This window comes from Capra hircus, chromosome 27, assembly GCF_001704415.2.
Source record: "Capra hircus breed San Clemente chromosome 27, ASM170441v1, whole genome shotgun sequence".
Lineage (NCBI taxonomy): Eukaryota > Metazoa > Chordata > Mammalia > Artiodactyla > Bovidae > Capra > Capra hircus.
The window spans coordinates 6804971-6821819 of NC_030834.1; the positions used below are offsets into that span (position 1 = coordinate 6804971).

A 16849-nucleotide genomic window follows, 5' to 3' on the forward strand; every position below is an offset into this window, starting at 1 on the left:
GGGACTGAACCCAGGTCTCCCACCTTGCAGGTGGATTCTTTACCATCTGAGCTACCAGGGAAGCCCACGAATACTGGAGTGGGTAGCCTATCCCTTCTCCAGGGGATCTTTCCAACCCAGGAATTGAACCAGGGTCTTCGGCACTGCAGGCAGATTCTTTACCAGCTGAACTACCAGGGAAGCCAGGACATACGTATACCTATGGCTGATTCATGTTGATGTATGGCAGAAAACAATACAATATTATAAAGCAATTATCTTTCAATTAAAAAATAAATAATAATAATAAAGAGGAGTGTGTGGCTACAGAGGAGTGAGGCAACATGGTACTGCCAAGGGGAGCCAGGATTGCTAGAAAAACAAATCCTAGCTTTGTCTCTACACTAGCTCTGTGACTCTGGATTTGTTAATAAATGCTTCTTGGCTTCATTTACCTAGTACATGAAATGGGAATGCTGGAATGTACTTTTCAAAAAATTTTTCTTCAGTATGGATTGCTATTCAGTAGAACTCTATATATTTTAAAAAGATAAAAATGGGGCTACTTTGGTTATTTGAAGTAGGTGTCATGCTTGTGTGAGGTAGAAGTGGGTCCCGGTCATGCTTCCCTTTCCCCTCACTCACATCACCTAGGGAGGTCCCCAAACATCTCCCTGAACCCTAGGGCTCCATGGAACCCAGTCAGAAACCTATGAATAGACCTACCTAAGGAAGTAAAAGACCTGTAGTTGGAAAAGCATGAGATATGGTGAAAGGAACTGAAGATGACAGAAACAGATGCAGAGATACAGCATGTTCTTAGACTGGAAGAACTAATACTGTTAAAATGATCATACTACCTGAGACAATCTACAGACTCAATGTAAATCCTCTCAAAATATGGCATCTTAAATGGCATTTTAATGGCATCTTAAAGTTTATATAGAAAGAGTCCAAACAGACAAAACAATCTTGAGAAAGAAGAACAGAACTGGGGAATCACACTTCCTGGCTTCAGACTACACTGCAAAGCTACAGTAATCAGAACAGTATGGCACCGGCACAAAAACAGATACACGGATCACTGGAACACGACAGAAACGCAGAAGTAAACCTACACACTCACGGTCAGTTAATCTATGACAAAGGAGGTAAGAATACACAATAGAGAAAAGACAGTCTCTTCAATAAGTGGTGCTGTGAAAACTGAACCTCTACATGTAAAAGAATGAAATTAGAACATTTGAACACCATACACAAAAATAAAGTCGACGTTGGGATTAAAGACCTCAATGGAAGACTAGATACTATAAAACTCCTAGAAGAAAACACAGGCAGAACATTGTTTGACATAAACCATAGCAATATTTTTTTTGTATCCATCTCCTAAGGTTAAAGAAATAAAAGCAAAAATAAACACGTGAAGCCTTTAAACTTAAAAGGTTTTGCATAGCAAAACAAACCACTGAGAAAACACAAAGACAACCCACTGAATGGGAGAAAATATTTGCAAATGATAAAAAAAAATGGACAGAAGACCTGAATAGACGTTTTTCCAAAGAGAATATGCAGGTGGCCAAGAGGCACAAGAAAACATGGTTAACACCAGTAATCATATGGGAAATGCAAATCAAAATCACGAGGAGCTATCACTTCACAGCTGTGAGAACGGTTGTCACCAAAAAGAACACAAATCACAAATGCTGGTGAGGATGTGGAGAAAAGGGAACCCTCAGACACTGTTGGTGGGAATGTAAATTGGAGCTGCCACTGTGAGAACAGTACGGAGATTTCCCGAAAAACTTAAGCTAGAACTTCCATATGATTCAGTAATCCCACTGCTGGGTAAATATCTGGGAAAAAGGCACTAATTCAAAAAGATATATGCACTCCAATGTTTCTAGCAGCACTATTAACAACTGCCAAGATATGGAAGCAACCTAAGTGTCTATCAATCAGTGAATGGATAAAGACGATGTGATGTGTATACACAATGGAATACTGCTCAGCCACATACGGAATGAAGTTTTCCATTTGCAGCAACATGGATGGACCGCGAGGGCAGTATGCTAAGCGACACGTCAGAGAGAGAAAGACAAATACTGTGTGATTCCACTTAAATGTGGAACCTAAAAAACACAGCAAACTACTAACTACAGCAAGAAGGGAACAGATTCATAGATGCAGAAAACAAACCAGTGGGGAGCGGGAAGGTGTGAGGGACAATACAAGGGGAGATTAAGGGGTACAGACTGCTAGGTACAAAATAAGTTACATGGATATATTGTACCACATGGGGAACACAGCCAGAACTTAATAACTAAGAATGGAATCTACCCTTTAAAAACTGTGAATCACTATGTTGTATACCTGTAATTTATATAATATTGGACATCAAGTATACTTGAATAAAAATAAAATAAAAGAGCACCAAGGTTCCTCCTATGCAAGTGAATATTATCCTACAAATTTTCCAGCAGCACCTTTCCTATAACTATTGTCTAAACTTACACAATTGTGCGAAATCTTTTAGGAAACGCGACTTCTTGCATTGCTGTTGCTATTCTTTCTGTGGACTTCATTACATACAAGTACTATACTCCTCCAAAGCTTATCTATCAATATCCTGGTAGAATTAGTGTCATAGGAAATAGGATTAGAAAATCTTGATCTATAATGATAAGAAGGAGATCATTAGAATAAGTGTATGGCACCCACATCATGTATATTAGATTTCGGAAAAAAATTTGGAATTTTTTACCTACTTTACTTGTATTTTCTTTCTGAATGCCATTTTTTTTTTAAAATAAAAAGATAATTAATTGTAGATAGGCATAGCAAACAGTTTAAAATAAGAATAGGAGCATGCTGGTACCAAGAAAAAGACATGGAATACTCAGGGTTTACGCGTCTTATACAGAAAGGATAAGACCCTGGTGGTGTAAAATGAGAACTGGCTGTGCAGTTAACCCTTCTCCAGGGTCACTGATGAGGCACAAAGAAGCAGCAAGCAAAGAGCACGCAGTCCATTCACTACCAGGCGGGCATGCAGCATACTCACACTGCCCATTCGAGCTTCTCGTTCTTGATTGAGTTGTACAGCGCCTGGAAGGAGAGAAAACAAGATGGGATTACTCTCTTCATCCTGCTCTACACTGGTAACTCAGCAAATGACAAAAGCCGAAGGGCTTGACTGAGTCAGCCAGCGGCTCCCAGGGCCCTCGCAGGTCATCCCGTTGGTGCTGCGGAGACGAGGAAGACACAGGTGAGCTAAAGACACAGGGCAGGCAGCCATCAGAGCTACACAGAGACGTCCCACGAAGCAGAAAACGTCTTTCATAACTACGACACACAACACCGGGCTGCGTTCTACCACAGCAAAACACAGGACGAACTAGAACTTTACATCACGTCGTCTACTTTTCTTATTCAAAATGTGGTCATATAGCTTCACTACTTTAGAAACTACAGCTTCCAAACTGCCTTTGGAATGCTTGGTTACAGATTTTACGTTACTTAAGATGCAGTTCATACCTTTTCGTTAATGGACTAGGTATAACAGTTTTCATAACAACTTAATGAGCAAGAGAAATGGAAGGGAGACTGAAGCCCAATTACGGGAAACTATCTCAGAGTAATTTCAGAGTTTCTATATCGATGACTTGGGCAACTTGTAGGTCGCACCTCATAATTCTGCCTTACAGTTAGTGAGTGTTACCCTGATGTGTGTGAGGTGGTGGAGGGGGAGACAGAAAGTTCCCTTAGGGCCGTGACAATCATAGACAAGACAGCATGTAAGACCACCTCACCAGGCTCCAGCTCTGGTATCAACACATTAAACTTTTTGTAATCAAGTTGTTCCACCAAGACAACTAACCTAAGAAAAAACTGCCTCACACCTCTAGCTTCTTAATTTTGAGTAAGATGTTTATAATGTAAGAAAACACAAGTGCATCTCAAAGACATAAAACCAAAGCTGCAAACTGCACTGAAGAAAGGGTAAATAGGTGCAGAATAACAGTATGAGGAGTCGGAGCATTTTTTTTTAAAGAGAGATTTGGACTTATTAGGCTCATCTCATTTACTTTAAGATGGGAAAAGCGGGATGAGATGCTATCAAAGAACTCATCTTCCAAATGAGGAAATGGCAGGGTCAGACTGTTCCCCGGGTAGCACAGCAGAGCAGAGCAGAGCAGAGCTGCCATGTGGACTATTTTCTGCCTTTTAACACGTCTGGCCTAAGTGGGAGAGGCAGTCTACGTGTGTGTAATCAGAAAGACTGCACACAGGTAGTAAAGCCCCTTTCTAGCAAAACTCACTGCAATTCAGGACAAAGATGCTTGGGTACAGATTTTACGTTACTTAAGATGCAATACGTGCATCTTTAGCCACGTCTTGATGGACTCCACGGGATTTCTTCAGTGTGGCTATCGTAGTCAGTTTAACTACTGGGTAGCTAATAAAATGTAGGACACATTTCAGCATTATCAGGACATCAAATACAGAAATTATCATGTCATCAAATACAGAAATGGTAAAACAGCAAAAGGAAATAAGGGGCAAATCAAGACACAGAGACCGTGTTATAAATTGAATGCTCTTTTCAAAGAACTCAAATTTACTGAAGAAGTAGGACAACCTTAGTTAATGTCTCTTGAGGCTGCACGTACAGAAGTTCAGGGTCAATGTCTGGCTCCAGCCTCAGGAGACTCTTGCTCTAAGTGTCTTTAAGTGGATTCTACTACTTGTAAGAGCCGCCTTGAACCCACAAGTAATAGTGGGTTTTTGAGAAGAGACAGATCATTCATGGTTCTTTATATACTAACACACACAATACTAACCGGAGAAATTTAACAATTGTTAAAGATAAAAGACTATCTATTTATAAAGGTAGAAAATGATATCTAGGCAACTAGAAAATGTCAAATAAATTCAATTCTGCCCTAGATCAACTTTTTCAAATGTTTTGCTCTTAAGAATATTTTGCTTGAAGAGATAACTCAGTTTCAAAGTGGAATATTCTTGTTACTCTGTCAGCTATACATCACACAACAAAAATTTATTATACTGGATCCTGTAAAATTCAACAAACCTGTTATACCAGAAGCCAAAGTCCTGTTCGTATGTGATTATGTGTATGTATATATATATATATGGCAACAAATCTAATCCTTATCATTTTCAATGACAAAATTACAAAGGGATTTTCCTGAATCTTTTTAATGCTTTATGATAATTGATTACTAAAAGAAAATCTGTTTCGAAAATGCATCCAACACTCACATACCCTGATCAAACTTTATTATCACCAAAGAGGGGGAGGAATGCAGCCACAGATAATTCTAAACACGGACACCTCCCACAGGATTTGACGAGCAGCTCTGGAGGTGTACTAAACCAAACCTGAGAGTGAATGAAGATGCAACTTCTAATTATCATTTATGCTGACACAATACTCCAAACCCTTACATACAAACATAAATATACACACATACACACACACACACACGCACATGTATTTTTCCATTTCATTCATTATGAGGGTAGAATTGGTCAATAAGGTGTCATGAGTATTTATACAGAGCACATTCCTCCTAAAATGTCTTTGCTACACCTTAAAATTACCTTCCACTTGACTGTCTGCTGTGTCCTTTTATTTTCTTGAATTTAAATTTTATTTTATCTTGGAATATAGTTAGTGTACAATATTGTGTTATTTTCATGTGTACAGCAAAGTGTTTCAATTATATATATGGCTGCTGTGTCTTACGTAAGGTTGAATAACATTATTCAAAGTACAAATGTATTTAAATATAAAATAGCCACTATATTCCATTTTTTTTAATTAAGGCATAATTGCCAAAGCTAGAAAGCATATTAAAAAGCCAGAGACATCACTCTGCTGACAAAGGACTGTATAGTCAAAGCTATGGTTTTCCAGTTTTAGTTTCAGTTCAGTCGCTCAGTCGTGTCCGACTCTGCGACCCCATGAATCGCAGCATGCCAGGCCTCCCTGTCCATCACCAACTCCCGGAGTTCACTCAGACTCACGTCCATCGAGGCAGTGATGCCATCCAGCCATCTCATCCTCGGTCGTCCCCTTCTCCTCCTGCCCCCAATCCCTCCCAGCATCAGAGTCTTTTCCAATGAGTCAACTCTTCTCATGAGGTGGCCAAAATACTGGAGTTTCAGCTTTAGCATCATTCCTTCCAAAGAAATCCCAGGGCTGATCTCCTTCAGAATGGACTGGTGGGATCTCCTTGCATTCCAAGGGACTCTCAAGAGTCTTCTCCAACACCACAGTTCCAAAACATCAATTCTTCGGTGCTCAGCTTTCTTCACAGTCCAACTCTCACATCCATACATGACCACAGGAAAAACCACAGCCTTGACTAGATGGACCTTAGTCGGCAAAGTAATGTCTCTGCTTTTGAATATGCTATCTAGGTTGGTCATAACTTTTCTTCCAAGGAGTAAGCGTCTTTTAATTTCATGGCTGCAATCACCATTTGCAGTGATTGTGGAGCCCAAAAAATAAAGTCTGACACTGTTTCCACTGTTTCCCCATCTATTTCCCATGGAATGATGGGACCGGATGCCATGATCTTAGTTTTCTGAATGTTGAGCTTTAAGCCAACTTTTTCACTCTCCTCTTTCACTTTCATCAAGAGGCTTTTTAGTTCTTCTTCACTTTCTGCCATAAGGGTGGTATCATCTGCATATCTGAGGTTATTGACATTTCTCCCGGCAATCTTGATTCCAGCTTGTGTTTCTTCCAGCCCAGCATTTCTCATGATGTACTCTGCATAGAAGTTAAATAAGCAGGGTGACAATATACAGCCTTGATGTACTCCTTTTCCTATTTGGAACCAGTCTGTTGTTCCATGTCCAGTTCTAACTGTTGCTTCCTGGCCTGCATACAGATTTCTCAAGAGACAGGTCAGGTGGTCTGGTATTCCCATCTCTTTCAGAATTTTCCATAGTTTATTGTGATCCACACAGTCAAAGGCTTTGGCATAGTCAATAAAGCAGAAATAGATGTTTTTCTGGAACTCTCTTGCTTTTTCCATGATCCAGCAGATGTTGGCAATTTGATCTCTGGTTCCTCTGCCTTTTCTAAAACCAGCTTGAATATCATGTATATATGTGAGAGATGGACCATAGGGAAGGCTGAGTGCCAAAGAATTGATGCTTTCAAAATGTTTGGTGTTGGAGAAGACATTTGAGAGTCTGCTCGACTGCAAGGAGATAAAATCAGTCCATCCTAAAAGAAATCAGTCCTGAATATTCACTGTAAGGACTGATGCTAAAGTTGAAGCTCTGATACTTTGGCCAACTGATGCGAAGAGCCAACTCACTGGAAAAGACCCTGATGCTGGGAAAGACTGAAGGGAAAAGGATAAGGGGGCAGCAGAGGATGAGATGGTCAGATAGCATCACCATCTCAACAGACATGAATCTGAGCAAACTCTGGGAGACAATGGAGGAGAGAGGAGTTGGGTGTGCTACAGTCCATGGGGTCACAGAGTTGGACACGACAGTGATTGAACAACAACATAACAGACATACAACATTAGGATCAGCTACACAACATAATGATTTATTATTTGTACTAAACTCCCTGGTGAGCCAAAATTTAAGTAGAAATAATTTCCCCCTGTTAATACTGTAAACATATCCCTCAACAAAAAACAGCCATACATGACAATCCCGCAGCTAACACCCATAGAGGTCGTAACAATTTACATTAGAAAACTGAAAGCTTTTGTTCTAATATCAGGAACAAGACAAGGATGTCCACTCTTACTGTTTTTATTCAACATCATATTGGAATTCCTGGCCAGAGATATTGGCCAAGGGAAAGAAATAAAAGGAATTTAAACTGGAAAAGATGTAAAACTGTCACTACTTTGAGATAACATGATATTATATATAGAAAACCTTAGACTCTACAAAAAAAAACCTAGTTAAAATTTTAAAACTAGCTTAAAAATTCAATAAAGTTGCAGGATATGAAATCAATATACAAAAATCTGTTGATTTCTAAACACTAATAATGAACTATCAGAAAGAAAAATGAAGAAAGCAATCCCATTTGTAATGTCATATTTAAGAATAAAATGTCTAGGAATACATTTAATGAAGTAAAAAACCTGTATTATAAGAAACTCATGAAAAGAACTGAAGATGACCAAATAAATTGAAAGACTTTCTGTATTCGCGGATTAGAAGAGTGAATATCATTAAAATGTGCTATAATACCCAAAGCAATCTACAGATTCAGTGTACTACCTGTCAAAATTCCAGTGTCATTTTTCACAGAAATAGGATAAACAATCCTAGACTTTGTGTGGAACTGAAAAAGACCCAAGCAGCAAAAGCAATTTTGAGAAAGGACGAAAAAAGCTAGAGGCATTATGCTCCCCAATTTCAAAGCATATTACAAAGCTACAGTAATCAAAACGGTATGACAGTGACACGAAAACAGACATCCCGACCAATGGAACAGGACAGAGGGCCGGAGTAAGCCCACACACGTGCGGCCAGCTGACTTGCGACAAAGGAGCCTTGACCATACAATGGGGCGAGGACAGTCTCTTCAATAAGTGGTGTTAGGACAACTGAATAGCCACATGCAGAAGAAGGCAACTGGACAATTACTTACACCAGATGCAAAATTTAACTCAAAGCGGATTAAAGATCTGAATGTAAGACCTAAAACCATAACACTCCTAGGAGAAAACACAGGCAGTAACTCCTTGATGTTGGTCTTGGTGATGATTTTTTAGATTCGACACGAAAAGTAAGGGCAACAAAAGCAAAAGTAAACCAGTGAGATTGCTCAAACTAAGAAGCTTCTGCACAGGAAAGGAAGTCATCAAAATGAGAAAGCAATGCACTGAATGGGGAAAATATTTGCCAACTATATGTCTGATAAGGAGTCAATATCTAAACTAGCCCATGAATTCACACAACTCAATCACCAAGAAGCCAAGAGTTCAATCAAAATATGGACAGGGCATCTGAATAGACTTTTTTCTTTTTTCAAGAGAGGACATAGAGATGACCAACAGGCAAATGAAAATTTAAAAAATGAAGATATACTCAGTATCACTGAGTATAAGGAAATTCAAGGAAATGCAAATCAGAACCAGAGTGAGACAACACTTCAGACCTGTCAGAATGGCTATTATCAAAAGAAAAGAAATAACAAGTGGTGGCAAAGATGTGGAGAAAGGGGAACCCTTGTGCACTGCTGGCGGGAATGTAAACGGATGCAGCCACTAGGGGAAACAGTATGGAGTTTCTGAGAAAAATTAAAACTAGAACTGTCAGATGATCCTGAAATTCCATGTCTGGGTACTTATCGCAGGAAACAAAAACACTAATTATAACATATCTTGAAAAGATATATGGACCCCTATGTGTACTGTAGCATTACTGATAATATTCATAATATTAAAGATATAGAAACAATGCATATTCCCCTGAACAGATAAAAACTACTCTCTCTGTGTGTATGTGTGTGCACACGCACACACATGTGTGCTCACCCATGTCTGACTCTCTATGACCCCATGGACTGTGGTCCGCCAGGCTCCTCTGTCCATGGAATTTTCCAGGCAAGAATACTGGAATGGGCTGCCATTTCCAACTCCAGGGGATCCTTCTGACCCAAGGATTGAACCCATGTCTCCTGTGTCTCCTGTGATGGCAGATGGATTCTTTACCACTGAGCCACCTGGAAAACTATATATATATATAACATACATACACACACACACCAGAAAATAATCATCCATAAAAACGAAATCTCACCATTTGCAACAAGATGGATGAACTTTCTGCATATTTTTCTAAGTGAAATGAGTCAGAAGGATGAATACCATGTGATATCATATTTGTGGAAACTAAAACAAAACAAAACCACACAAAACCCTCAAGTTCTTACCAAGAAAAGATGGGTAGGATTGGCCAGAGGGTGGGTAGGGATGGGGGACTGGGAGAAATGAGCAAAGGGGGTTAAAAAGTACAACCTTCCAGTCCTAACACAGATGTCATGGGAGGTACGTGCCGCATGGTGACTAGAGTTAATGATACTGTGTTGCATATTTGAAAGCTTGCTAACAGAGTAGATTTTAAAAAGTCCTCTCACAAGAAAAAAAAATATTTTGCAAGCTAAGGTGATGGGTTTTTAACTACAGTTATAACAGTGATCATTTCACGATGCATGTAAAGATCAAATTGTTGTGGTTCTGAAACTAATGTAATAATATATGTCAGTCACACCTCAATTTAACCAAAAAACCTGTGATCATATCCTAATGAGTTAATTTGAATATCAAGTCTAAACGCTGGTCCAATATCAAAACCTGACTAACCCTCATCAGTAAGCAGGTCACATGGATGAGTGCAGGAGCCAGGGAGAGACACCCCGAGGGGCAGGGGACCCAGCTATAGCCTGGCTTCACCCAGGTGGGCATGTGGGTTCACTGTGGCTGGCTCTGGTTGTTTTTCAGAAGTAGCTAGAAGTATAAATTATACAAGGCTCACGAATTTTCAAGTGTGACAACAAAAAGAGCAACAACAACAACACCCCACTGTGGGCAGAGTAAACATGTGTCATCCAACAGGACGTCGGGGCTGAAGCCCACTGTGGCCAGAGCAAACATGTGTCATCCAACAGGACGTCGGGGCTGAAGCCCACTGTGGGCAGAGTAACCGTGTTATCCAACAGGACATCGGGGCTGAAGCCCACTGTGGGCAGACTAACCATGTTATCCAACAGGACATCGGGGCTGAAGCCCACTGTGGGCAGACTAACCGTGTTATCCAACAGGACATCGGGGCTGAAGCCCACTGTGGGCAGACTAACCGTGTTATCCAACAGGACATCGGGGCTGAAGCCCACTGTGGGCAGACGAAACTTGTGTTATCTAACAGGACATCAGGGCTGAAATTCGGATAGCACTGAAATTATTAGAAAACTGCAGGGAAGGATCCATGGGAGTCCTAGATAGAGAAAGATAACAGCAAAACGTCCTGGTTTGTGATTGGAAACTGACGCTTCGAGTATGCGATCCTTCCCTTGGAGAGATTTCTGTGCCTCTGTGATAATGTTCAAGCCATTTCTCAGTACTGATGCCCCGGTGATGATGATAAGACAGTTGTCTACGAGGCCGTGTTTCGTGAGGCACCGAGCTAAGAGAGCTGCTTCCATTTAATCTCACAGCAACTGTATTAATGCGGTATTATTATCCCTCCTCTTTGAAATGACACACCTAATGCTCTTAATGGTGAAGTAATCCTGTCGAAGATCACACCGCAGAGCTGAGGGCCTGAAGACAGACCTGTCTGAAGCCAGTCTGTGCCTGTGCCTGCCCAATCACAACGCAATACTGACATACACAGACATATTGCACCAAGAATATATGCAGTATACATGTAATGCTTTAGGTTAATATAAATTGAGAAATATATTTTACAACTTCAATAAATGCTTTGTTGTTATAAACTTACTAGATGTTAGAGTTTACCAGCTTAAATACAATGTTATTCACAATCTTTCATTCCATAGCCTTTTAGTTTCAATTCTATTAGCTCAGGACTTGTTATTCAGCTAATTTAAAAGTGATGTTTTCACCAGGAAAGATATCCATGATCCTGCATTCTTAGCTGAGAAAACTGAGCTTTGCGGCGTGCCTGTGCTGACAGTCAGCCCTCCCACCTCCTCTGACTTGCCGTGCGTCTGCCATCTGCGTCGTCGACGGCCCAGGGGCATGCCTGCTTGACCTGCCCTTACTGTAGGGCTCCAGGGTACAGTAACCACGACAAACATTTTATCCTAACAAGTGCTGGTAGGCCAGGGGAAAGTAATTTTTATAACTACTACACAGTGATAAGAGCGCATTTTTTTCTATAATAGTATTGTATATAGTGTATTATAAGGACTTAAACAAAATAGTACTTTTCATAACTATTAGAAGACCAGTTTCTGTTTGCCACATGAATAGTGCAATATAACATAATAGTTGTAATACTGGTAATGATCTTGCATAAATTAATCTCTTAAAACTATTTACTTGGGACTTCCTGACAGTCCAGTGGTTAAGAATCCACGTTTCCAATGCAGGGGGCTCAGATTTGGTCCCTGCCTGGGAACTCAGATCCCACATGCCTTGTGGTATGGTCAGAAAGTTTTGAAAAAACAAATAAAATAGATATGCAACAAGGATTTTTTTTTTTTAAAGAAGCAGTCATCTTGAAAAAGAAAAAAAGTTATTTACCCATTCACTTGTATATTCAAGTCAGCTGAGTCTCTACTACCTGTCAGGTGGTCAGGGCATCAGATATTAACACGGGTACTGAAAGCCTAGTGTGAACAACGCAGGCATAGAACTTAGATTCAGTGAGGGTAGAAACAGAGAAGAATAAGAAAACAAAAATATAAAAAATGATTCTCTCATTTTCTGGGAGGTTGCCAGATAATTATAAGGTAATTACAAATAAGGTAACTCAAAAAGTAGCTTTAGTCTAGATAGCTAAAAAAGCCTCCCTGCAAGGAAACTGAGGGTGAGAGAGACAGAGCAGCGTGGGGAGACACAGGGAGGGCACTCTGGTGTCGCTCAGCCGGGTGGGTCTGGGGCCAAGGATGCCCGCGTGGCCAGGGCACCGGGGCCAGGCGGGGATAGTGCCGTGGGCAAAGAGGTGTCAGGTCACACATGGTTTTCAACCAGAGAACAGGGTCATTTCTGCGTGTGCTGGGCAACCACTGGAGGATTTTAGCAGGAGGGTGACCTGCCGGGCACTGAATGGGGGAAGGATTGAAGAGAGCCACAGGAGCTGTAGTGAGACTGGGGGGTCTGGTGAGGCTGGTGTGACCGGGCCTGGGGGAGCCAGCGTGCAGACTGAGGGTGCTTCAGATCATCTCCCTAAACTGCAAGAGAAGGATGCCCCATTTCCGCATACCTCAGGCACAAATAAAAAACCGGGTGAGACAGTTTCAACAGGCGCACCAGAGATAAGACTGCTATCCATTAGCATCTGAGTCGTTTAAGCTAAAAATAGGGTAGGTATATTAGAACATATTGTTAAAGGAACAAAGGGGCAAAACAGTCTGTTTGCTATGCTCCCACTTTGTAGAAAAAATGTATATACATTTGTTCTCACAATGTTTCTGAAAAGATACAGAAGAAACCACTGCCTGTGATTTCCTGTGTAGAAGACAACTGGGGGAACAAGGCAGGAGACAGAATCTTCAGTGAATAAGCTGCTGTTCTATTTGAATGTTTGCCACACCACGAATGTCTAACTTCTGCAACTAAAAACCTAGTTGTTGTTCACTTGCTAAGTCATGTCTGACTCTTTGCAACCCCAAGGACTGTACCATGCCAGGATCCTATGTCCGCCATTATTTCCCAGAATTTGCTCAAACTCATGTCCATCGAGTCAGTGATGCCATCCAACCATCTCATTCTCTGTTGCCCACTTCTCCTCCTGCCCTCAATCTTTCCCAGCCTCAGGGTCTTTTCCAATGAGTTAGCATCAGGTGGCCAAAGTATTGGAGCTTCAGCTTTAGCATCAGATTATGAGGGCTATTCCATTCTTGCCCACAGTAGTAGATGTAATGGTCATCTGAATTAAATTTGCCCATTCCTGTCCATTTTAGTTCACTCAGATGTTGATGTCCAATCTTGCCATCTCCTGTATTTGACCACATCCAGTTTACCTTGATTTATGGACCTGACATTCCAGGTTCCTATGCAACACTGTTCTTTATAGCATCGGACTTTACTTCCACCACCAGACACACCCACACCTGAGCACTGTTGCCGCTTTGGCCCAGCCACTTCATTCTTACTGGAGCTCTTAGCAAGTGCCCTCCGCTCTTCCCCAGTAGCATACTGGACACCTTCCAACCTGGCGGACTCCTCTTCTTGTTTTGTACCTTTCTGCCTTTTCATACTGTTATGGGATTCTCCAGGCAAGAATACTGGAGTGGGTTGCCATTTCCTTCTCCAGTGGACCACGTTTGGTTAGAACTTCACTATGACCCGTCCACCTTGGGTGGCCCTACAGAGCATGGCTTAAACCTTCACTGCGTTATGCAAGCCCCTTCGCCACAACAAGGCTCTGAAACATGAAGAGGGAAAACCTAGATGATACTATATTTTGTACTCCTTGCAAGTGTGATCAAGCCTCTCTCTCTTTAGTCTCCGCAAGGCCTCACAGATTGTCTTGACCACAGCATGTGTTTTAAGAACAGGTGTTGAGACGACAATAGCTCGGTGGTGATGAGCCTGACGCTGTGATTTTGATGGGAGGCTAAGTGCAGAGCAAGGGACAATGGACCAGAACTGAGGCACTGCATCAAACCGGCCCCTTCCATCAGCTGTGTGACTTGAGGGCTTTGGTGGCTTCATCTGTGAAAATAAGATAGCAACAATCTACCTCACAGAATCATGAGGATGAAATGAAACCGTCAGCGTGAAAACATCTGCACTTCATAAAGCGATGCATAGTGAAAGGGATGTTGCTCTGTGCAGCTGGTGCCTGTCCCGCTCAGCTTTACAGAACACAGAGGAAGTACCTAGAATCCAGCGGTTCCATTTCCCACCCCACACGGGGCCTGGGGAGATCCCTCCCTTTGAATCAAATTGGCAAGTGGATATCACAGACAGATATACCAAAAACCAACGTGTACTGAGCAGTTAGCAAGTGCTGGGACCTGTGCAGTGTATTAGACTGTTTACTCTTCACTACCACCCAGGGGTATTATTCCCGCTTTACAGATGTTGGGGGAGGGGAGGGAGGGCGGAGAGGGTAAAGACAGTGTTATTAGGTGGGAGGTTGTAAAGTCTTTTAAGTTTTTTCCAAAATATAATTCCAAAGCCTTTAAAGTTTCATCCTTGACCTTTTTTCCCCTGAAAAAATCTAGGCTTTCATTTCCTGTCTCCACTTCGGGACAGAGGAACTAGTCTCAGTTATATAATTCTTTTTCCAAAACCTAGAACAACAGGGGTACACATCTCTGACCACTCAGGCTAGAAGACTCTCCTCCCAAGACAAATCCAGTCTGGACGGCGAACAGCGCTTTGCAGTGCTGGTCCTGCTTCAGACGTGCCAGGATGGGTGTCTGACAAGCGAGAGGACACCATCCAGACAGATGACATTTATTGAGCTGTGACATGCTGAGCACTTATGTTATTATTTAACTCTCTACAACCTATGAAACATCTGATTTACTCCATTTCAGCGAGATCAGCGCTCTAGAGTAGGCACATTGCTGCCAGCTGCAGGAAGCCAGTTACATGTGAAGTCAGATAAACAATGACTTACTTTCTTCAAGCATAAGTATGTCCCCAAACTTGGCATGAAACATCCCAGGTGGCGCTAGTGGTAAAGAATCCACCTGCCAATGCAGGAGACGCAGGAGACACAGGAAATGCAAGTTCAACCCGTGGGTTGGGAAGATCCCCTGGAGGAGAAAGTGAAACCCACTCCAGTATTCTTGTCTGGAAAATCCCATGGACAGAGGAGCCTGGAGGACTAGAGTCCATGGGGTTGCAGAGAGTCAGATGCAACTGAGCATATACAGCATATATATATATATATATGTGTGTGTGTGTGTGTATGTGTATATATCTGTGTGTGTATATATGTGTGTGTATATGTGTGTATATGTGTGTGTATGTGTGTATGTGTGTATGTGTGTGTATATATGTGTGTGTATGTGTGTGTGTATATATATGTGTGTGCAGCTGGTGTGTGTATATATATGCGTGTGTGTATACATGTCTGTGTGTATATATATGTGTGTGTGTGTGTATATATATGTGTGTGCAGCTGTGTGTGTATACACACACACATATACTAAACATTACTTATTACTTATCTGAAATTCAAGTTTAATTGAGCATTTCATATTTTATCTTTGCTGAACTGGCAATTCTCCACAGTGAAAGAGTCCCGGCGATAAAGTTGGAACTCACACGTAGGCCTAGCTGCCTCCAGAGCCCAAGTTTTTATTCCCTGCTTTACACTCATGTCCTTCCCAAGGTGGACTTGCTGTGACTACATCAAAACCCTGCTGGGAAGAGGACCTGTATCACAAGCAGAATTCACTGAAGTCCAAATGGAAAGATTATACTATGTATTCTGAAAAGACCCTCATCTTCAAACCAATGCAGGCATTAAAAACTAATAATTTTTCTCCCCCAAAGTCCCCTCCCCTCCAAGCTGCCACATAACACTGAGCAGAATTCCATGTGCTATACTATAGGTCCTTGTTGCATATCCATTTAAAACCCCCTAACTATCCCTTCCCCCATATTACTGCTGAATCCCTTCACTATTCACCTGAAAGTATCACAACATTGTTAATCGGCTATATCCCAATACAAAATAAAAAGTTAAAAAAACCACAAAAACTAATGTCCAAAAACATTATGTAGGTGTGATTTAATGTAGCAATTCTTAAAGCCTGATAGCTTGCAAAGAGTTAATGTAATGACAGTCTTAGTAAATCACCACCTTCTTCCATAAGAGTTTAGGTTAATAACCGAAGTATTCTTCAGCATCTGTAAATATACTCTGATCTGTTAAAGTACCATGATTTACAAATTCTTTGCCTTCACAGCCATCTCTTGATTTTGCTTTAATTCTTATACTTTACGCTGGAAGAAGCACAAGCTGGAATCAAGATTGCCGGGAGAAATGTCAATAACCTTGGATATGCAGATGACACCACCCTTACGGCAGAAAGCGAAGAAGAACTAAAAAGCCTCTTGATGAAAGTGAAAGAGGGGAGTGAAAAAGTTAGCTTAAAACTCAACATTCAGAAAACTAAGATCACGGCATCCAGTCCCAT

General features: G+C 41.3%; 1 protein-coding gene across 7 annotated transcripts in view; it reads right to left on the bottom strand.

The window, feature by feature from the left end:
* The window catches only part of PSD3 (pleckstrin and Sec7 domain containing 3), a 489705-nt gene that overhangs the window by 125799 nt on the left and 347057 nt on the right, over positions 1-16849 (bottom strand). For all 7 annotated transcript variants that reach the window (XM_018041858.1, XM_018041861.1, XM_018041859.1 and 4 more), the window contains one exon: positions 3041-3084. In XM_018041858.1, the coding sequence (XP_017897347.1) occupies positions 3041-3084 (44 nt within the window). The remainder of the gene's footprint in view (positions 1-3040; positions 3085-16849) is intronic.